General features: G+C 42.7%; 2 protein-coding genes and 3 long non-coding RNA genes across 5 annotated transcripts; all 5 read right to left on the bottom strand.

Moving 5' to 3' along the window:
* Positions 1-46: 46 nt before the first annotated feature.
* LOC118424381 lies at positions 47-975 on the bottom strand. Its single transcript, XR_004832192.1, has 3 exons — positions 829-975; positions 437-599; positions 47-185 (listed from the first exon to the last, which is right to left on the bottom strand). It is a non-coding gene; the product is annotated as an uncharacterized LOC118424381 (long non-coding RNA).
* Positions 976-2,797: 1,822 nt separating this feature from the next.
* On the bottom strand, positions 2,798-3,509 carry LOC118424382. Its single transcript, XR_004832193.1, has 3 exons — positions 3,381-3,509; positions 3,051-3,213; positions 2,798-2,936 (listed from the first exon to the last, which is right to left on the bottom strand). It is a non-coding gene; the product is annotated as an uncharacterized LOC118424382 (long non-coding RNA).
* A 72-nt stretch (positions 3,510-3,581) lies between these two features.
* LOC118425018 lies at positions 3,582-4,347 on the bottom strand. Its single transcript, XM_035833833.1, has 4 exons — positions 4,305-4,347; positions 3,917-4,079; positions 3,657-3,802; positions 3,582-3,595 (listed from the first exon to the last, which is right to left on the bottom strand). Exons 1-4 carry the CDS (start codon positions 4,345-4,347, stop codon positions 3,582-3,584), a joined length of 366 nt encoding a protein of 121 aa, XP_035689726.1.
* Positions 4,348-4,487: 140 nt separating this feature from the next.
* Positions 4,488-5,202, bottom strand: LOC118424383. The gene is made up of 3 exons (XR_004832194.1): positions 5,074-5,202; positions 4,744-4,906; positions 4,488-4,627 (listed from the first exon to the last, which is right to left on the bottom strand). It is a non-coding gene; the product is annotated as an uncharacterized LOC118424383 (long non-coding RNA).
* Positions 5,203-5,438: 236 nt separating this feature from the next.
* LOC118425017 lies at positions 5,439-22,866 on the bottom strand. Its single transcript, XM_035833832.1, has 22 exons — positions 22,848-22,866; positions 14,174-14,276; positions 13,686-13,787; positions 13,072-13,197; positions 12,453-12,584; positions 11,689-11,801; positions 11,457-11,536; positions 10,943-11,088; positions 10,404-10,538; positions 9,959-10,081; positions 9,481-9,593; positions 9,246-9,295; positions 8,562-8,707; positions 8,024-8,158; positions 7,399-7,561; positions 7,110-7,255; positions 6,770-6,904; positions 6,489-6,651; positions 6,208-6,353; positions 5,899-6,033; positions 5,607-5,735; positions 5,439-5,458 (listed from the first exon to the last, which is right to left on the bottom strand). Exons 2-22 carry the CDS (start codon positions 14,250-14,252, stop codon positions 5,439-5,441), a joined length of 2,517 nt encoding a protein of 838 aa, XP_035689725.1. The 5' UTR covers positions 14,253-14,276; positions 22,848-22,866.
* Positions 22,867-23,071: the final 205 nt, after the last annotated feature.

Here is a 23,071-nt window from a genome sequence, read left to right as displayed (position 1 = left end):
ACAGTTTAACCCTCTATGTTCAATGTTGATAGTACTTACATATAGGCCCGAACGTTGTGGCATTCCCCTCCACAGTAAAATCACCAAGATTGTCATCTGAGGCCTCTTGAAAGATCGCTTCCTTGACGCTTTCTGTGTCTGATATTGTGGTGTTGACTTGGAAGATTACTCCGGCATCTGGCAACCTAGAATGTGGTTCTTTGATTGTAATATTTGTCGTGGAATGCATTGGTACAATATGTGACAACAGTACATAATGTGTAACGTTACATTCCTTTGTGTCAAGTTGATCGTCACATTAGTTTGTGATAGCAACAGAACGTTAACGTTTAATAGACATTTATAGCCTTTTCCTTACTTATCATAAGTTTAATATATCAGTGTGACTGACAGAGATAGCCATGAATCAGGTAACCAGATTTTATTGTTGTTTTACCTGACATCAAACAGCTCCACAGACAAGATGTCCCCTGTGATGTTCCTGACCAGTTCTTCTAACAACTCTGTCAGCTCCAGATAGTCGGCTGATGTTTTGTTGTCATAGTCTTTGGTGGGATCCAGGTCCAGGATCTTGAAGGAGATGTAGTTGGACTCCACAGCTGGAAGATAGATATAAGGTAATCACAAATTTTCTTGGAATTCCCATGTAAACAATTACGTGTAAAATGATGTAAAAATATGTAATACTTTTTGAAGGCTTGTATTTAATAAGTATGCTATTTCTGATGGTATGGAAGGCTACATGTACTAGTATGTATTACTATCGTGGAAATTTCCATGTCTGGCACTGTGAATCAAATATGCTGCATGATTTACATATATATTTACCTTCGCACTCCGTTCCATTGAAGGCAAATCCGTCTGAACACACACAGCTGAAGTACAGGTACTCCTCCACGCAGTCTGTGTTGGTACTGCAGTTGTTGGTACCATCCGTGCACTCCGGCAAGGCCACGTGAAGTGCTGAAAACGTAGATAACTCAATGTAAGGTTGTGTAGATTGATAGTACTAGTTGTGATACTAGCTAGTACTGCGAAATTAGACAAAGAAATTCATCAACAATATACGCTTTATTTGCAATGGATATGTATTTAAACTGGAGCTTACAGATAGGCCCGAACGTTGTAGCGTTCCCGTCCAACGTGAATGGCCCAAGTTCGTCATCTGAAGCCTCGTCAAATATGGACGCTTTAACGTCCTCCACATCAGACGCTGTGGTGTTGATCTTGAATATCACCCCTGAATCCGGAAGTCTGCAGAAAAACCGCAGCAAGATTTCAATGAATGGAAGGAAATTCAGAATTCCGAAAAGAAAACAACACAATGAGCTATGAGACGTATAAACTGAATCATGTTCAACACTATAGATATGTGACAGAAATTGATAGCATTATTCTAACCTGACATCAACAAGTTGAACCGATAGGATGTCGCCTGTGATGTTCCTAACCAGCTCCTCCAGCAGGGCTGTCAGCTCCAGATAGTCGGCTGATGTTTTGTTCTCATAGTCTTTGGTGGGATCCAGGTCCAGGACTTTGAAGGAGATATGGCTAGCCTCCACAGCTGTGTCGTGAATAAGACAAGAAAGAAAATCAAAGACCATGGCATTCACTTCCTTGAACAAGGGTGTCAAACGTTACAACTATAGGTAACTAAGGTAGTATTACAAGGGATATCGTACCTTCGCACTCTGTCCCGTTGAATGCAAAACCGTCTGAACACACACAGCTGAAGTATAGATACTCCTCTACGCAGTCTGTGTTGGTACTGCAGTTGTTGGTGCCATCAGTGCATTCGGGTAGGGCGACAAGAAGGGCTGTAAACATCGATCAAATACAAAAGGTTTAGTAGACATGGTGTTAGCGTGGATTGTATTTGGAAAAACCTATTCTTCAATGATTTTATCATATCGGTACGTTAGACATTTTGAATAAAACTTACAAATGGGCCCGAACGTTGTAGCGTTCCCGTCCAGCGTAAATGGCCCCAGTTTGTCATCTGAAGCCTCGTCAAAAATGGACGCTTTAACCTCCTCCACATCAGACACTGTGGTGTTGATCTGGAAGATCACTCCTGAATCCGGAAGTCTACAAGAAAACCGCAGCAAGATTTCAATGAATGGAAAGACTTCCAAGAAGAAAACAACACAACGAGAGGTAACGTTATAAACTGAATTTTGTTCAAAACTATAGATATATAAATTGATGAAATTATTCTAACCTGACATCAACAAGTTGAACCGATATGATGTCGCCTGTGATGTTCCTAACTAGTTCCTCCAGTAGAGCTATCAGCTCTAAGTAGTCGGCTGATGTTTTGTTTTCATAATCCTTGGTTGGATCCAGGTCTGCAACCTTGAAGGAGATGTAGTTGGACTCCATAGCTGAAACGTAATTTATGATCAAGGGTCATTTTGAGAAGAAGCTGAGATGCAAGTTAAGTACACGAATTTTCCCTTTACCGACTTAGAATCAGGCCTTACAAAATAAACGTAGAGTTACCGAAATACGCTATTTGAAGAACCTTTACCTTGAAACCGTTTGTACGTACCTTCACAATCTGTTCCGTTGAACACAAAACCGTCTGAACACACACAGCTGAAGTACAGATACTCCTCCACACAGACTGTGTTGGTACTGCAGTTGTTGGTACCATCAGAACACTCCGGTAAAGCCACGAGAAGGGCTGTAATGATATGAATTGCGTATTGTGATAGTGTTTTGATAACTGGTCTTGTTCTGGTGTTGTGTGGCTTAGTATCAAGAATCTAGTTATAGCTGTGTACTCACATATTGGTCCAAAGGTTGTAGCGTTCCCGTCCACTGTAAATGGCCCGAGCACGTCGTCTGCAGACTCGTTGAAAATGGATTCACGGACTGCATCAACATCTGATACTGTGGTGTTGATTTGGAAGATCACCCCTGCGTCTGGAAGTCTGGAGAAAAAGAGAAAACTATCAACAATGAAGTCGCCAATGATACCCATAATTCGTGCAGACAATTGATATGTTATAAAGGTACACTTCGACTATTAAAAAATATGTACTAACCTGACGTCAACCAACTGAACCGATAGGATGTCGCCTGTGATGTTCCTAACCAGCTCCTCCAGTAGGGCTGTCAGCTCTAAGTAGTCGGCTGATGTTTTGTTCTCATAGTCCTTGGTTGGATCCAGGTCTACAACCTTGAAGGAGATGTAGTTGGACTCCACAGCTGGAACGTAATTTATGATCAAGGGTCATTTTGAGAAGAAGCTGAGATGCAAGTTAAGTACACGAATTTTCCCTTTACCGACTTAGAATCAGGCCTTACAAAATAAACGTAGAGTTACCGAAATACGCTATTTGAAGAACCTTTACCTTGAAACCGTTTGTACGTACCTTCACAATCTGTTCCGTTGAACACAAAACCATCTGAACACACACAGCTGAAGTACAGGTACTCTTCCACGCAGTCTGCGTTGGCACTGCAGTTGTTGGTGCCGTCAGTGCACTCCGGTAAGGCCACGAGAAGGGCTGTAATGATATGAATTGCGTATTGTGATAGAGTTTTGATAACAAGTCTTGTTCTTACATTGTGTGTTAGCATCGAGAATCTAGTTAAAGTTAGTATATATTTTGTTCTTAGTAATGTTATGCATTCTGAGTTGAACTCACATATTGGCCCAAAGGTTGTAGCGTTCCCGTCTACTGTAAATGGCCCGAGCACGTCGTTTACAGACTCGTTGAAAATGGATTCTCGGACTGCATCAACATCTGATACTGTGGTGTTGATTTGGAAGATCACCCCTGCGTCTGGAAGTCTGGAAAAAAAGAGAAAACTATCAACAATGAAGTCGCCAATGATACGCATAATTTGTGCAGACAATTGATATGTTATAATGGTACACTTCGACTATTAAAAAATATGTACTAACCTGACGTCAACCAACTGAACCGATAGGATGTCGCCTGTGATGTTCCTAATCAGCTCCTCCAGTAGGGCTGTCAGCTCTAAGTAGTCGGCTGATGTTTTGTTGTCATAGTCTTTGGTTGGATCCAGGTCTACAACCTTGAAGGAGATGTAGTTGGACTCCACAGCTGAAATGTAATTTATGATCAAGGGTCATTTTGAGAAGCTAAGAGGCAAGTTAAGTACACAAATTTTCCTTAACGTGATCAGAATGAAGGTTTGCAAAATAAACGTAGATTTGCCAATAGACGCTATTTGAAGAATCTTTACCTTGAAACCGTTTGCACGTACCTTCGCAATCTGTGCCGTTGAACACAAAACCATCTGAACACACACAACTGAAGTACAGATACTCCTCCACGCAGACTGCGTTGGTACTGCAGTTGTTGGTACCATCAGTGCACTCCGGTAAGGCCACGAGAAGGGCTGTAATGATATGAATTGTGTATTGTGATAGAGGTTTGATAACTGGTCTTGTTCTGGTGTTGTGTGGCTTAGTATCAAGAATCTAGTTATAGCTGTGTACTCACATATTGGTCCAAAGGTTGTAGCGTTCCCGTCTACTGTAAATGGCCCGAGCGCGTCGTCTGCAGACTCGTTAAAAATGGATTCTCGGACTGCATCAACATCTGATACTGTGGTGTTGATTTGGAAGATCACCCCTGCGTCTGGAAGTCTGGAGAAAAAGAGAAAACAGTCAATAACGAAGTCACCAATGATCATACAATTTGTTTAGACGGCTGATATGTTATAATGATTATGATACTCTTCGATAATGAAAATTGTTCTAACCTGACGTCAACCAACTGAACCGACAGGATGTCGCCTGTGATGTTCCTAACTAGTTCCTCCAGTAGAGCTGTCAGCTCTGAGTAGTCGGCTGATGTTTTGTTCTCATAGTCCTTGGTTGGATCCAGGTCTACAACCTTGAAGGAGATGTAGTTGGACTCCACAGCTGAAATGTAATTTATGATCAAGGGTCATTTTGAGAAGAAGCTGAGATGCAAGTTAAGTACACGAATTTTCCCTTTACCGACTTAGAGTCAGGCCTTACAAAATAAACGTAGAGTTACCGAAATACGCTATTTGAAGAACCTTTACCTTGAAACCGTTTGTACGTACCTTCGCAATCTGTGCCGTTGAACACAAAACCATCTGAACACACACAGCTGAAGTACAGATACTCCTCCACACAGACTGTGTTGGTACTGCAGTTGTTGGTACCATCAGTGCACTCCGGTAAGGCCACGAGAAGGGCTGTAATGATATGAATTGCGTATTGTGATAGAGGTTTGATAACTGGTCTTGTTCTTTCATTGTGTGGGTCAGCATCAAGAATCTAGTTATAGCTGTGTACTCACATATTGGTCCAAAGGTTGTAGCGTTCCCGTCCACAGTAAATGGCCCGAGCACGTCGTCTGCAGACTCGTTAAAAATGGATTCACGGACTGCATCAACATCTGATACTGTGGTGTTGATTTGGAAGATCACCCCTGCGTCTGGAAGTCTGGAGAAAAAGAGAAAACTATCAACAATGAAGTCGCCAATGATACGCATAATTCGTGCAGACAATTCATATGTTATAATGGTACACTTCGACCATTAAAAAATATGTACTAACCTGACGTCAACAAGTTGAACCGATAGGATGTCGCCTGTGATGTTCCTAACCAGCTCCTCCAGTAGGGCTGTCAGCTCTAAGTAGTCGGCTGATGTTTTGTTCTCATAGTCCTTGGTTGGATCCAGGTCTAGAACCTTGAAGGAGATGTAGTTGGACTCCACAGCTGAAATGTAATTTATGATTATGGGTCATTTTGAGAATTCAAGAGGCAAATTAAGTACACGAATTTTCATTAACGTGATCAGGATGAAGCTTTGCAAAATGAACGTAGATTTACCGAAAGACGCTATTTGAAGAATCTTTACCCTGAAACCGTTTGTACGTACCTTCACAGCCTGTGCCGTTGAACACAAAACCGTCTGAACACACACAGCTAAAGTACAGATACTCCTCCACGCAGTCTGTGTTGGTACTGCAGTTGTTGGAGCCATCAGTGCATTCTGGTAAGGCCACAAGTAGAGCTGAAGGAATAAAAATAACAACGTGAGATTACCTAGGAAGTTCAGTTACATAGCTGATGTACATGAAGGTCTTTACCAAGAAGACCATATTGTGTTCTCTTTAGGTGACTTATAGCAAAGGATTTTCCAAGATTCTCTTTAAATTTGATGGTACATATTGTCAATTGAACTCACATATTGGCCCGAATGTTGTAGCATTTCCTTCTAGCGTAAATGGACCAAGCTGGTTGTCTGCTGCCTCGTTAAAAACTGATCTTTGTACATCTTCAACTTCAGATACTGTAGCGTTGATTTGAAAGATGACCCCTGCATCTGGAAGCCTGAGGCAAGATAAAGAATAATCAGCATTGATTTGATTTATTCGGCTGTATAATCAGCATTATAGTCAATCAGAAAATTAAAGGGATCATTGGATTAAAATCAACGGTGGGTGATCAAATTAGAGTTTCCCTGACCTGACAGCGAAAAGATCCACTGAAAGAATGTCCCCTGTGATGTTTCTGACCAGTTGTTCTAACAGCTCTGTCAGCTCCAGATAGTCGGCTGATGTTTTGTTCTCATAGTCTTTGGTGGGATCCAGGTCCAGGATCTTGAAGGAGATGTAGTTGGACTCCACAGCTAAAAAACACCGATGTAGAATCATTGCCTATAATTATAAGACGCAGACATACAATGAATACAGCTGAAGGATCAATAAGACTTTGGGCTGACGTTTTATTGTAGACATGAGACATACCTTCACAATCTGTACCGTTGAAAACAAAACCGTCTGAACACACACAGCTGAAGTACAAGTACTCCTCCACGCAGTCTGCGTTGGTACTGCAGTTGTTGGTGCCGTCAGTGCACTCCGGTAAGGCCACAAGGAGGGCTGAAAACATCAAAGAAGAAAAGACGATTATGTTGATAACGTCAAAAACAATGATAATTGGCGAGATTGGAAATGAAGAACATAACGTCTTATTGTAGCATTGTCCTCCATAGATGCAAAGTGACAGTACAAGAGCATCCATCATTTGCCGGCATACCGTTGAGCCATATCAATCATGCAAAAGCACTTAAAAAGGAAAACCTACAAATGGGTCCAAAGGTTGTTGCGTTCCCTTCTAACGTAAATGGTCCTAGCTTGTTGTCTGATGCCTCCATGAAGACGGCTCGTTTGATATCGTCAACATCAGACACGGTTGTGTTGATCTGGAAAATCACACCTGCATCTGGGAGCCTGGAGGGAATTCAAAAAGACCAGAGATCATTCCAGGGCATCTGTAAGAGAACAGGAACGTTTTCGTATGCGATAAAAAGCAGTTCATTCGCGCGCGCAGTGTCTGATAAACTAACAATACAGTAGGTTATTGGTTATCTAACCTCACGTCAAACAGATCCACAGAAACGATGTCTCCTGTGATGTTCCTGACCAGTTCCTCTAACAGCTCAGTCAGCTCCAGATAGTCGGCTGATGTTTTGTTCTCATAGTCTTTGGTGGGATCCAGGTCCAGGATCTTGAAGGAGATGTAGTTTGATCGTGCCGCTGTGGTGAATAGGGGGGATGGTCAGTCATGGCAAACATTTCAGTTGTAATGGATCCCTGTCCTTTTAGCCGAAAACATATTCTCCAAACAGAGATGTAGCTCCATTTTTACCTGTCTTTAGGCTTTTTTGTCGGACTTTCTCTTTTATACCATGTTCTTCATGCCCTCTAACCAAACGGACAGGAAGAAAACGGGTTTAAAGAGAATGGCCAACAAAAACGACTAAAACGCGTCTATCAGTCAAAGGGACATCAATGAAGAAATTGGTACAAAATAGAAAGCCCGACAAAAACGTCTAAAAACACATGAAAAACAGCCGGATTCGAACTTTCTGCTTAGAGAGTACCCAGAGCAGGCAGTTGTCTTGTCACTTACATGCACCTGTATTGGGGAAGACGTTCATAGAGCTATCTTTGTCACACTATTGAAACCCAAAAATGAGATAAAAGTGTAATGCGAACCTTCACAGCTTGTTCCATTGAAAACAAACCCTTCCTTGCAGGCACAGCTGAAATATAGATATTCCTCCACACAGTCCGTGTTACCGGTGCAGTTGTGACTGCCGTCCTCACACTCTGGCAGTGCTACAAGGAGGGCTACAATACGGAGACAAAAAACGAGATGGATGTCACGACATTTGTCCAGTTCACGTCATCATACTAGTCCTAGACAGCAATAAAATACCTATACAGTAACACGGCTTATCTATATTATTCTTCATCATGAAGTTAACATTTGGTACCTAGAGATCGAATATATACTCTGTAAACAGTATCATTATGATATATGTTGATAGGTCAACGGAAACAATCATCTTTTGGCACAACCAAGTGATTTATAAAACTAGTTTAACTGTAATATCCAACACAAAAATTGGACTCACATAAATTTTTGACGGAACAGCACCGGTCTTTGTTCAGAAATGAGCACTCAATTCGCAAACTATACAGGTTCGCAACAAATAGTTTCTCTGTAACAAGGTTAAGATTCGAAACTCACAAATGTCCCCAAAAGTGGTAGCGTTTCCATCCACAGTAAGAGGTCCCAAGCGATCATCATTGGCGGCACTGAAAACATTGCTTCTGACTTCATCTCTGGATGACTCGGCAAAATCAACTTGGAGAACCACACCAGTGTCTGGAGTCCTGCAGATGGTCGGTAAAAGCGGTTAGTTAGTTAGTTAGTTTGTTTGTTTATTTTGATCTCCAATTAGAGTTACAATTATTATCATAACTCTATTCTTCCTGGAGTCGTCCATCAACATTACAAATTAAAACAATAAAGTCAACAAAAGTACATGTATACAGTATGACACGAGAAGAACTACGTGGTACGAATAAGGAAAGCTTACAACAGGATCGTTTACGTCGAAGCAAACCTGGGTCAGTATCAATTCACTGAACCGTTGTCATGGTCGGGCACGTAAGTTGTATCGTGATCATGTAATTTAGGAAGCGGTTCCAAACAGAGGACTAGAAAATGAGACACGTAGCCCACCCTCGACATGTTAAGATGCAGTACCAACGAGTGATAGTTTGATGTTTCTTGATAATGTTCAGATTTGTTGTGGAATGGTTGCGGTGGAACACAGTGGCTGTATGGTTCTTTATTGAACTTCAGATTTATCCTCAGCGTTACCAGCACGTTTTTGAATATCATCGCGATCGTATGAACATGACTTACCGTATGTCAATCACTCTGACGGCAACTACCCCGTCAACTTCGTCGGCGACCTATTCACGACAGAAAACATTACCATCAGTTTCAAAGGTTCTAGGGTAGGTGCGTTAATGTAGGAATGCTACAGAGTTTGTAAAATGGTTAAAAATGCGTGAATCTTAGTCAAATAGATCTTCCAGTCATTTTTTTAACCGCCGAACACTTTTAGTATACATTGTATTTCTACAAACATGCATACCAGAAGCTCCATTTGGTTCTTGAGATCTTGGTACGCTGCGGATGAACTGTTCTCGTAGTCTAAGGTGAGGTTCAGTCCCAACACTTTAAAGGAGATGTACTCCGATTCCACCACTGGAAAACAAGCAGTTACAACATGTCATTGGTTACTTTACAGCTGCAATCACTACTTGTATATCCAAACACACTAGGTCCTGGTTGTAAAGTTACCTTTGTACATTTCTTTATAATCTTCTAAGTCTCTTAGAATAGCAATGGATTGTGCGTATCTTGAATATGATGTTATTATTATTATATTGATATTAAGCTAGACAATGGCATGGTTTTTGTGATATTCAGAAGTGCAGAGTGCATCAGTTACTAAGACAACCTTTAACGTTTACTGCTCATTGGTCCAGGTTTAAAAGTATGTTGAAAGTAATATTAATTACAATGCATTCTAAAGCAATGATATAAAAAAATAATAAGATGAACTTTACCTTCGCAGTACGTGCCATTGCCTATAGTGCCCATGTTACAAGTGCAATAATAAGAGCCTATAGTGTTGGTGCAGGTGGCGTTATCATGGCAGTCATCGATACCCAGTGAACACTCATCAATATCTATAAAACAAGAGTGTACAGAGCATTATTCTTTTCGTTTGTTCTGGAAATTGTATTGGCAAAGAACTGATTTGGACCATTGGTTATACTATTCTTTGTATATTCAAATCATCATTACGCAATCAAATTGAATCTACTCTTTTAACAAACGACGAATTAAATACTTGTTTAGATTTAATAGATGGTGTTAATGGATGAACTCTAGTATAAGAAGTCTTACACGGAATTTTGCTGTATAAAGTGCACAAGAAATCGCACTTGTTTCTCATTTATGATAAAAGATTTAGACTTAAAGATATGTATGTATAATCTGGTTCCGTACCGTCACACCAGGTGCCGTTTCCAGTGAAGCCGGGGTTACACGTGCAGTCCCAAGAGAAATACGTGTCCGTACACGTGGCGTTATCGTGGCAGTCGTGCGTCCCGAGGAAGCACTGCTCTATCGCAACCAGAAGGGCTGAAGGGTCAAGAGGTAAGGGATAACTTTAACAAGTGCGAAAGGTCACATACGTCGTACGACTTTGATGCCATAGGGTTTTCTAACAGGCCATGATATAACCAACCACCGTGAAGCCTTTTGATAGCCAAGACAATTGAAGACAACTGAACTTTGCAAAAAACGTACATGGCTGTCCTCTAAAATGCCCCGACTTAGCGATCGTACGACGATCGCACGACCTATGTGACCTCGCCCTAGTCATCAGTTTTAGAGGCTTTTGTTGAAATACTACTTCACTGAGTTAGATACGGTTTTCAACATAAAGTGAATTTGAATGCATTACAGCCTTCGTCGTAGCTGTAATTTTCGTTTCAAATTCTAAAGGGCTTAAAAAGACAACATATTTAGAAAAATGTTCTTACAGACATCCCCTATCGTTGTTCGGTTCGCCTGTATCGTGAGGTTTCCCAGTTGGCCGCCTTTCGTGACGTTGACCACCAAATCCTCCAACTCGGGCAGAGCCGGCTCTGTCACGTTCACTTCGAAAATGGCAACAAAGCTGCCGTCCCTGTGGAAACCAAGAACACGTATTGCACTAAATACATTCTGTTGACACTTGTATTATCAGTTAACATTCTTTAGTTTTAATCAAACATAAAATTATAAAAAGAACTATTTCATATCAGTTGGATAAACACATGCTCTAGTCATATATGATAGATGGAAAATATCATCATCGCAGAAAATATACAGAATACATGTATATACAGAATATATATGTATATATATATATATATATATATATATATATATATATATATATATATATAGAGAGAGAGAGAGAGAGAGAGAGAGAGAGAGAGAGAGAGAGAGAGAGATCATGTATTGCTTGATATGTAAATTATTCATAGAACAGAGCAATCTAAATGCACCCACCTGACTTCATTCAAGTCCACCGAATGCACTCCATAGTATATATTAGGTTGGTACATTATTGGCTGGAGTATGCTGGATATCTGTTGATGAATATACTTTTTGTTAGAGCATGTATAAAAAATATACAATACAATATTCGATGGGATGTCCTGATGAATTGACACAGGGTTGTATGAACTGCTATGAAGAGGAAATGGTATTTTGATATCTTCTCAAGAAGAAAGGAACTTACCATTGGTAAAAGCCAGTTCCTCAGTCCGATAAAAGCGTTGGAAGTCTTGTCTCGGTAAGCAGGTAAGAAGGGGTACCCGATCGCTCTAACCGACACGTATACAATGATGTCACCTGCAGAGAGGTGAGGAAGGATACTTGTAAATAAGCGATATGATATGCGCATGCGTGAGGTCAAAGGTGAGGGCCCAAACGTGTAAACAGCTCTTGTCTAGACTATCTAATAATGATAGTCGTGTATAAACATGTATGGTGGGTTATCAACTCTTACATACTAGTATGATACCACCCACACGTAGCACACTGCGCATGCAAAGTTCAAACCATGGATTGGCTTATTAAAGGACGGCAGGATAGGATACAGCTTAAAGCATGGATACGTCGATAAAGAATAGGCATACACCACATCACACAATGTTATTTAAACATCTATCTGGATGAAGGCTCTTAAGACTCAGGCGTTTCCAGTAGCACCCACTATGTTTCATTGGTGATTGAAATTATCAATAGCTCTAAAAGGAGCTACTTGACTTCCTTCGGACTCATCGCTAATGAAATACTATGGGTGACGTCTGAGACGAAGTTTCATCCAGATTATGTTTTGATTATTTTGATACGTGGATACTTCGGAGCTAAATCCACAACACGCTCTCTCATTTTGGAAGAAAACTATTCAAGGAATGACAACATTGATACTGCAGCTGCAAGTAGATGTAAAGGATTCTATATAGTGTTTTCAAGTATACTATACAAATGTGAACTTACGGACGCAGTACTTCCGGCCGTTTCCCCGCGGATATCTGCTGATGCAGTAGCAGTCATATCCGCCTTCGAAGTTGTCGCAGTATCCTCTGGTGCGATGACAGTCATCCAGGGTTTCAGCACATTCATCAATGTCTGGAAAAGGCCACGAAGCGCCTTACATGAACTTCACGAGCAAAAAATGTATATTTCCGTACACAATAATCGTAGGAACCCTTTGTAAACTACCACCCTATTTTCATATATGTATGAACGTTAGTACCAGGACTCAGTACCGGGAGGTTCGTTTCTACCTAGGACATTAAGAGACTGCAACAGCCTCTGTCGTGCAACAGCCTCAGAGTTCAACTGTCGAGGCCGCGACACTTACGAGCTTGGCATCTTGCAGCTTGGGAGGCTGCTGAATAGACGCGGTGACGACCAGGAAAAGGAGACTTTGAATTAAAGACAATCCCTCGAATAAAGGCGAGAACACAGGCTCTGGCGCGCCATGCAGCACTGTCCACTTCTCACGATATTCATGAACATGAATGTGGGCTTTCACTGGACATAGAAGAACATATAATATCCTGTAACTTCTTATTATCTACATAAGAAAATATTTGTACTGAAATTTACCTACCTGTACAATCGACACCGTTTCCCCTGAACCCTGAAACGCAGGCACAGGAGTAAGAGCCATTGGTGTTTGTACATCTGGCCCACCGTGGATGGCAGGGTCCGGGCCTGTCGTCGCACTCATTTATATCTGTGTCAGGCGGAAATACATTTGTAAGGTAAGGTAGGTAAATGTAGTTCAATCACAGCCTTTAGATGTCGTAGGGCAGTGGGCTGTTATCCACTTTGTCTAGTACATGGTATTTGGAAGGTATCCATTTTTACACCTGGACACAACGTGTAGCCAGGAATGCCAAAAATCGAAACCATGACCTCGAGTCTACTAGCCACTCGTCTATTCAACGCCACTAATAAAATAATAGAAAATTGTTTTAAACGGAATTATCGAAGTCTTGTCATGACAGGAAATATTATCATATTATTAAACATGTACAATATTATTTATTTTACCATTTGCTTTAGAAATGAATGAAAATGGTATGTTGTAATTAAACGTATCCATGCACCATCAGTAACCAGTAAGCAAACAAAGGCTATCATCCGTAAGAAGCACTCCACTTCCCAAAGCACCCACATGTGACTTGAAAATCTAGAAAAGCTTGATAGCTAATGTAACACCTTCACAGATGACACCGTTGCCGTTGTAACCAGGTAGGCAGATGCATGTGCCGTTGACGCAGGTGGCCCAAATCGGATGGCAACGTCCACATCCGCCTCCTGCTATTGAATGTTGAAAATGCTTATATTTCAATCAAATCAAGAACCTGCGCTGAACGGACTGTAATGGTGGGTTGCTACATGCTTTCCAAAAGATTTTAACTGTTAGTACTATTACTACTACTAACAGTGCTAGCACTAGTACCTGTAGTAAGACTAAAACTGTAAGTACTATAGCTTTTTTCTAGCTGTAAATACTAGTACATGTAGTACGTCTAGAATTGTAAGTACTACTACGAGTACTTCTAACTGTAAATACTAATAACGTTACCTGTAATAAGACCAGAACTGTATTTATTACTTCTACTTCTAACTGTAAGTACTAGTACGTGTAGTAAGACTAGAACTGTAAGTACAAGTGCCTGTGGCAAGATTAAAAATGTAAGTACCTGTAGTACTCTGTGCCCCGACTGAAGATGTACTGGAGACAGCTGGAGTCCTCATAACAGTAGGTGTTGTAGATGACATCGTTGTTCTGTTGTAGGTTGAAGTCTAAATGGAAGAACAACATTTTAGCTTTATTACAATGAAAATACGCAAGTTCCTATACAAGTTGCTATGTAACAAAAGAGCACCTACCCAGCTGCAGCGATATGTACTGAGGCAAATCCGATTGTAGCAAAGCCAAATCTTCTTTCAGAAGGGAGAAACAAAGTTTGACTCTGCCACAATTCAAATCACCAACACCAGTGAACTTTCGTGATAAGAATTATAGCAAAGCAATTTATTCATAGGATGATGACACAATACTGTGAGCATCTAGCTACGGCAACTTCTGATGCAGCAGTCACCACAAGCGCTAGTGCCCGAATTATTTTATATGGTGTTAACGCATTACTTCGGTTGTTTTTGATCATTAAGAACACATAAATGCCAGGTCTTCTTAGTGACTTTTTATTGCAATATTATCTGTACAATCTAAGTAATTTGGTACATTTTACTATTTTGAACCTTGTCCTGACACTAAGCCAAATCGTAAGCCTAACCAAAACCCTTTGTGTGAATGTGAACTAGCTATAGCCATGGAGTGCAATTTTAAGGTGGAATACGCTCATTTAAACGCCACTACAGTGTGATTTTCAGCGTGGGGGTGATGCAGCCCTTGTTCAATGATGGACAATTTTACCATTTGAGATGGGCCAGGGGTCTCTGTAGATGTTGTCCTTATTGTGGAAGAAGATAATGAACTAGAGGGCGTTGTTGTTTTGGCTGAACCAACCACCGTTACTATAACTTCTGTTGTTTCAAATGGACTGGAGATTTTGGTTCCAAGAACAGGGGTAGTTTTATTGACCGACGTTTGTGTATTTGTCGGTGATAAGGACGTTTCTGTTGATATTTGACGTTTCGGAGATGTAGTTGCAGTGGGCGGGCTGAGTCGAGCGTCCGTTGTATAGTTTGTTGACGTTGTATCGTTTAGAGAAATAGAGGGACCAGAAGTAAATATAATGGGTTTTGTTGTTTGCCCTGTTCCACGAGGTGTTGATATTGTTGAAGAATCACTACGTGTGACTTGAGCGGCCGTAGATGTTGGCAGAGAAATAGAGGTGTAGTTAAGAACTACAGGAGTAGTTAAGAACTTTGTAGAGGGTGACACGGTGCTTTCGGTTATGTCTCCTGTTGCCCTAGATGACGACACCAACGATACAGGCTTTGTTGATGTGAAACGCGTTTGTGCCGTTGATAAGGAAGCTAAAACTCCTGATTTCGTTGTCGGGTTTGGTGTAGCCCTTCCACTTGTTGATAGTTCCGAAGACGCTACATCTGTCAGAACCAGTGTCGTAGCATCCAGTAGCGTCGTGTCAGTTTCTCTAGTCACTGTTAACGGAGACGGTGAACTGACAGAAGAAGGACTCTGGTTTCCTGTGATTGGTCTGTCAGTCACAGACGGAGATGAAGTCGGTGATGATGATCTTTGTAACGACGGTGTCGAGGGAGTAAAGTTTCGTGGTGTACTAGATTGACCAGAAATGCCTTTCGTTGTCGACATTGATGGGATTTGAGTTGTTGTTAAAGGCACACCTGACTGTCTTGGAGACATAATGGTAGTTATATTAGACGTGTCACTTTTAGTACTGGATAAGGTTGGTCCTTGTGGTGACGATGCTGCCGTAGCGGGTATGAATGTAGAAGCCATTGTCTCGATGCCATACGTTGTAAACTCTGTATTTTTCGGTGTATCAGCTGTGGTGGGGGTTCTAGCAGAATGAGATGTCAATGTATTTGCAGACACGTTCAAACGAGTTGCTTGAACAGATGTTGTCGTTGATTCCGTTGAGCGGTTTATTCTACTGGTTCCAGGGGTGGACATGTTCATTGAAACGTTTGCATCTGTATCGCCGGTTGGAAACAATCTCGAACTTTGAGTGGGTCCAGTTGACCTGCCGGCACTCGATGTAGTGGAGACCTTACTTTCAGATGTTGTGGAATGCCTAGGCATGGTCAATGTCATTGTCTCCGTGAATATCACAGTACCAGGCTCTGTTGCCGCTCCCTCTGTGGTAGTTATTGGTGATACCGGGATATCGGAGAGAGGAGTGACAGTACTTGCCGTGGAACCAACCTTTGAGCCGGAGGTAGATGATATGTTTGGTACCTTAGTTGGCTGGGTCATTGAATTAGAGAGAGTGGATACATCCCCACGCTTTACAGTGGTTGCGTTTGACAGCAGAGTTGTCGTTTGGTGTTCAGTGGCATTACGACTTACGGCTGCTGCTGAAGTATTGTAAGGAGATTCTGTCTCTGTGTTTTCAATAAACGTTGTAGACTCAGGCGATGCGGTGGATGGAGAACGCTGATTGGTAATTGTTTGTTTTGAACCAAATGACGGCGTGCTTTGATCTGACTTTGGTCCAACAGAAGTGCTAGATAAAGGTGTATTTAATGTCTTTTCTTCCGTCACTGTGCCCGTTGGTTGCGTTGTATCAGGTGAACTTCGTGACAATTTGCGACTAGATGTGGACTGCTGTGTACCGACTGGAGGTACTTCTGTTGTACTCGCTGGTTGAAACCCTGTTAAAGTAGTGCTTTTCAATTCTGTTTGGGCCCTTGTACTTGGCTGTGTTCTTTGCTTTCCCGTTGAACCTTCAGTTACCGAGACCGGGGTTATCCGTGTACCATTAGTTATAACTGTACTAATTGAGATATCTGTTGTTTCGGGAATAACAGTGTCAACCAGAATGGTGTAATCTGGCGTGTTTCTCTGCCGAGAGGTTGAGGTGGTCAAAGCCTGAGAGGCTGTTCTAGGTGGCTGAAGAAATGTGGATGTAGGCTGGGTGTGTGGGGTGGCCATGGTGGTATTTGTGACAGATGGCGTTGGTCTAGTACCCATACTAGGAGTGGATGATCTTGATACATCGGTAGTTGTTACCCTAGGCGTTCCCGTCTTTTCTGGAGTAGATGCTGGCGGGTTTGTCGGAGATGTTGGGATTGAGAGATGACGTGAGCTTGTAGATTCCGTGCTCTTGGGCGTAACCTGGCGAGTAGTCGTCACAGTGGTTTCTGCTGATGACGTAGGATACACTATCTCAGTGATGTCTGGCATAACGCTCGTTTGGGGCAATTCTGTTGGAGCTTCAGACGTTAACGAATGATATACAGCCGATGTTGTTATGCTCCGCGAGGACGTACTTCTACCCCTGCTCTCGGTTGTAGCATAGGTCTTGGTTACTGTTCGTGTGCCGGTAGGAGCTACAGTCACAGGAAGCGTTGACATATTATGTGGTGCTGAAGTTGCACTGTTAAATGTTCGAGTAGCAGTCGCTACCGGCGTGCCGGACACATCTGTAGGTAATGTTCCGTCTGTAAAAGTGTGCAAAGAAACGGGTGACTGACTTGAATCCCTCGTCCCTGTTTGCTTAGAAACTGCAGTGGAAGGAGTTGGCGGAGTTCGAAATGTTTTTGCAGATGACATCTGTTGTGCAGTAGATGTCTCCTGAGTGTTGTTTAGTGGAGTTTCGCTGGTTGTGTCTGAAACCATTGTGTAAATCACTGTTGTGTAATCGGGAGTTTTCGTCCTTTTTGATGTGGATGCTGACGAGGCTTTAGAAGGTATAGTCGAATGGGCGATAGATGAAACAGTGGCTGAAACGTGGTGAGTTGGTTGGGTGTTGGTGGATTGACTTGTTGCAGCAGTTGGAAAAGCCTGTGCTGTGGACGTGACACTCCTCGAAGCTGCTGGTAAAGATGGACCAGTCTTGGCAGTAGGCACTGAGCTGGCTACATATTTTTGTGATGACAATGTACTTACTCGTGACGTTTTGCCTTGTGCTGAAATCGTACTTGGTTTTGTAAATGTTGTTGTTTGCGACTGTCTTTTCGTCGCTGAAGTTCTTGTGGATTCTGGTGTAGTCGACACTGTAGACCCTTCCTGAGAGGTTTCAGACACAATAGTCGAAACTATTGTACTGAGACCATTAGTAGTAACTTCATCCCGCGGCGCGGCAGACGTGGTCTTTCCTAGACTCGTTGTTGGTTGGCTGGACGCTATACTTTCGGTACGTCCCCTTGTAGAAGGGGGTGGTGTAGATGGAAAAGTTCGGGGGTCTGGTGTTCTTATTTCCGTCATTGTAGACGGATTAAGCGATTGCGCAGAGGTTGTGAGCGCTTTAGTAGGTCTCATTGTTGTACTTCCTGTTGGGTTTGCTTGGCTGGTGGACATTGTGGCGAAACTTCTTGTTGCTAATCCCTTCTCTGTTGACACTTTCGCTGTGGATGACTGCGGTGTTGCAGTGCTACTTGGTTTTTCTGATGCGGGCGTTCCGTCTGTTGTTTCCTGCAATTCTGTAGAGATTATTATCGTCTGACTTACATCGATTGAATTTGTGGTTGTTGGCCTAGATTTTCGCAAAGTCGACGTGCTGGGTCCTGTTGCTTTGGTTGAAGTATTTTGTAATCTTGTTGGAGTAGTACTGGTTGATGCAAAAGCAGTTCCCTTAGAACTCGTCTGCCTGGGCGAAGCTGTAGGAGTAACGCTGGGTTCATAATCACCAGTTGTATCTGGCTCTATGGTGGATACAATTGTCGTATATTCTCGTGTTCGGGGCGGTGTTTGAGACAATTTCGTTGCTTCCGTCTTTGTAGTTATTGATTTTGTACTGACAAGAGAAGAAGCCATTGTGGAAACTGTTTTATGAGTAGAATCAGTTGAAGTTTTTTGCTCTGTTTTAGTCTCGGTTGAAATGGTTTGTGTCTGTTGCCCCGTCTTTGGAGTTGTAATAGCCGTTGGTGCAGAAGTCACGACTTGTGTACCTTGTTGCGCGGTTGAAGCCGTAGGAGTGACGCTAGGACCAGAATCGTCTTGTGTATCTGCCTCGACGGTGGATACAATTGTCGTGTAGTTTCGTGTCTGGGATGGTGCCTGTGATGATTCTGTTGCTCTATTCGTATACAATGGTTTAGAGGAGGTTATGGAAGAAGCAATTGAAGAATCTGTTCTTGGTTCTGGAGATTTTAGCAATGTCAATGTTTTTGTCTCCGTTGAAATGGCTTTCCCTGTAGCTGGACTTGTAACCATTGGAGTTGAAGCTATGGCTTGTGTAACTTGCTGCGTTGGTGTTGCTGTTGGAGTAACACTAGGACCAAAGTCGTCGGTAGTGTCTGTCTCCACGGTGGAGACAAGTGTCGTATAGTTCAGTGTCTGGGATGGTGTCTGAGACAACTCCGTTGCTCTATTCGTAGATGATGGTTTAGAGTAGGCGACGGAAGCAGCAATGGAAGAATCTGTTCTTGCTTCTGGAGATGTCGCTGTTTTTGCCTCTGTTGAAATGGCTGTTGTCTGTTTCCCTGTAGCTGGAGTTGTAACCGTTGGAGTAGAAGACATGACTTGTGTAACTTGCTGCGTTGATGTTGCTGTTGGCGTAATACTAGGACCAAAGTCGCCGGTAGTATCTGACACAACAGTGGAAACAATTGTCGTATAGTTCAGTGTCTGGGATGGTGTCTGAGATGACTCCGTTGCTCTTTTAGTAGATGATGGTTTAGAAGGGGTCACGGAAGGAGCCATTGAAGAAATCTGCGTTGTTTTATGAGTGGAACCTGTTCTTGGTTCTGGAGATTTTCGCACGGTTGCTGTTTTGGGATCTGTTGAAAATGTTGGTGTCTGTTTCCCCGTTAGTGGAGATGTAGCCATTGGAGTAGAAGCTATGGTCAGTGTAACTTGCTGCATTGTTGAAGCAGTAGGAGTGACACTAGGACCAGAGTCACCAGGTGTATCTGATTCCACGGTGAAAACAACTGTGGTATAGTCTCCAGTTTGGGATGGTGTCTGAGATGGCTTCAATGATTCCTTTGTAGCGGATGATGATTCAGTTCCGACAGATGGGCGAGCCATGGTGGAAACCTGCATTGTGTTACGGGTAGAGGCAGCTGTTGCTACTTCAGAAGATCTTCGCAAGGTTGGTGTTGTTGACTCTGTTGAAATAGTTGATGTCACTTTGCTTTTTGTCGAAGCTGTAACCGCAGGTGTAGAAGTTACCACATATGTACTATACTCCCTTGATGTCGGTGTAGAGGCGGTTGCTGTAGAAGTAACACTTGGACCAAAATCGCCCGTTGAATCTGACTGGACGGTGGAAACAATTGTGGTATAGTCGCGCGTTTGGGACTGTGTTTGAGACGGTATTGTTACGCCCCTCGTTGATGATGGTTTATCACTGGCAGAGGAGGTTGTCAACGATGACATCTGCACTGTTGGATGATCAGATGCAGTTTGTGTTGAACGTGGACCAGCAGAACTTGTCGTTACTGAGGCTTGAGGGGATATGGATGATAGGGTGCTTGCAGTGATCACCGATGATGTAGATCCAGACATCGTAGTCGCTACCGTCTTCGATGGCGTAGATGTTATTGGAGCACTTAAAGTCGTTTGTCTGGGCATTGCTGTCGTTTCTTTGGGTGTGTCGACTGTGCTTTCCGTTCTAGTTGTGGATCTGGATATTGCTCCATCAGTAGTTTCTCTCTCTACAGTAGACACAATGGTGTTGACTTCTTCCGTGGTCTGGTGCACTTCTGTCACTGTCGTTTCAACAGTGCCGGCTGTGGCTACATTTTCTGTGACTGGTTTGGATGTAGACACCTGGCCTTTGGACGATTGTGCCTGTTTCGTTGTTGTGACTGGCACTACGGTGTTAGACGAAGCAAATATACTACTTGTCCTGGCGCTAGCGTCTGTAAACACTGGAAGTGTACTTTCTGTTGGTAATGATTGAGAGCTGGCACTTGAGCTTGTCTTTGTCCCCAGTGTTGACAAGTCTGTTGCATTTCGAGTAGACATTTGTCCAGTCGTGTTGCGAGGAACCGTTGAAATTCCTGTGTTAGAAGGTGGCGTAGGAGATGCCCCGGAAGTGGACTGTCGGCTTGAAGCTATTTCTGATGTCGAAATTGCCATTCTTGGTGTTACACTTGATTGGTCTAACCTGGATGTCGAGGTGGATGACAAAGATTGAGTGGGGGATACAGTTGTAGCATCCGATGAAGTGGAAATGAACCCAGTACCTTTTGTTTGAGAGAACGTAGAAGTTTTTGTTGCAGTGCCAGCGATCGTTTGCTTTGTTTCAGCAACCATCGTGGAAACAACTGTACTTATATCAGTTCCTTTGTCCTCTGTTGTTGATTCTGTCGGTAGTGGCGAATTGTCAGTACTCAATCGTGCCTGGGTTCTCTTTGTTGAAACGTATGTTGTATTTTCGGTTGTGTTCGAGGCTATGGTTGAGATTACAGTAGGGGAAAGTGGCGTGGAAGAGGCTCCAGGAGTAGACTGCTGCACTGAACTCATCACTGAACTCGTCACGCCTGTTCTAGGTGTTAAACTCGATTGGTCAAATATGGGTAAGCTAGTGGATTGAAAAGATGGGGTGGGAGATACAGTTTTGATATCATCTGTTGTAGAACCAAACCTTGTTCCTTTTGTTCGAGTAAACGTGGATGTTTCTAATGTTGCGACCGTTTGCTCTGAAGTATCAGCAACAATAGTGGAAATCACTGTGCTTAGATCTGATGTTTTGTCCTCTGTTGTTGCAGGCTGGCGCATCGGAGTTGTTGATTTTGTCGGGAGTGGTTGAGAGTCAGTGCTCAAGCCCGCCTCGGTTCCCTGTGTTGATGACAAGTCGGTTGTGTTCCGAGAAGACGTTAGTTCAGTTGTATTCGAAGGAATGGTTGAGACGACAGTCATAGGCGATGGCATCGAAGACGCTTTCTGTGTGGACTGCTGGCTTGTAACTGTTCCTGTTATAGGTGTTAAACTTGACGGCACAGATGGTGTGGAGGATGTAGTTTTTGTATCCTCGGACGTTGAAACAGACTCTGTACCCTTTGTTTGGGTAATCGTGGTTGCTTGGTATGTGGGAATAGAGACATCGTCGGTAGTATCGCCAACAATTGTTGAGACAACTGTACTCAGATCAGGTGTTCTGTTTGTTCTGTCAATCGTTCCTTGCGTAGTCGAAGGCGAAGAACTCGAAGTAACGGTTGGTGTAGACGGTGGTACCAAGGTCGATGATCCACCACGTGTTACCGGCGCACCAGTGGTAGAACTCTGCATCACAAGACTAGACGTTCTACTACCAGTTGTATTTATACTTTCTGTAGATATCCTTGAGACATTAGGTAGTGTCGCAGATGTTGCGATTGTTTCTGTCCGACCAGCAGAGGTTGCAACAGGCGTAGATGCAGACCCAGAAAATGGTTCCTCTGTATTTGTGGTGAAAACTGAGGAAAGGAGAGCGGTTGTGCCTGCAGTCCCCGAGGGCTGGAGTGTCTGGGCACTTACCGATGGTGAAGATGGCGACGATGGGGGTTTCTTGGATGAAGGGGTGGGCTGTGGTTACAATATGTATTTTTGAAGGAAAGATATCATGTAATTCTGGATGGCATAGATCACGTAGAAATTTGGAGAATATGCAATGTAAAAACGCAGAAGGTGGTACATAGGGTAGTGGAATGGAATGCAATGGAATGGAATGAGATAATACGAAGGAAACTCAATGCATTATTTTTCAATAGCAATACTTACTATTCCAGTTTGATATTGTTACATTTCTACGCTGTAATATTGTTTGAACTCACCTTTGTCAAGAAGGTTGACCCTGCAGGTGTTGTCACCGTTGCCGCTGTTGCTGCATCTGTCTGAGTCGTCTCCAAAGGCACTATTGTGGTGACAGATGTGCCCATTTCTGTTGTTTCCAAGGATAATGGAGACGGTGTAGAGCCCAAAGATGTTCTGGGTGTTGCTGTCGTTCTCGTAGCTGGTGATTTTGTAGTTGCCACTGTGGATTCATTTACACCCTGCG

Source organism: Branchiostoma floridae, chromosome 10 (assembly GCF_000003815.2).
Source record: "Branchiostoma floridae strain S238N-H82 chromosome 10, Bfl_VNyyK, whole genome shotgun sequence".
NCBI classification, from domain to species: Eukaryota; Metazoa; Chordata; class Leptocardii; order Amphioxiformes; family Branchiostomatidae; genus Branchiostoma; species Branchiostoma floridae.
Note: the sequence above shows the minus strand (reverse complement) of the source record. Positions and strands in the feature narration are given on the sequence as shown.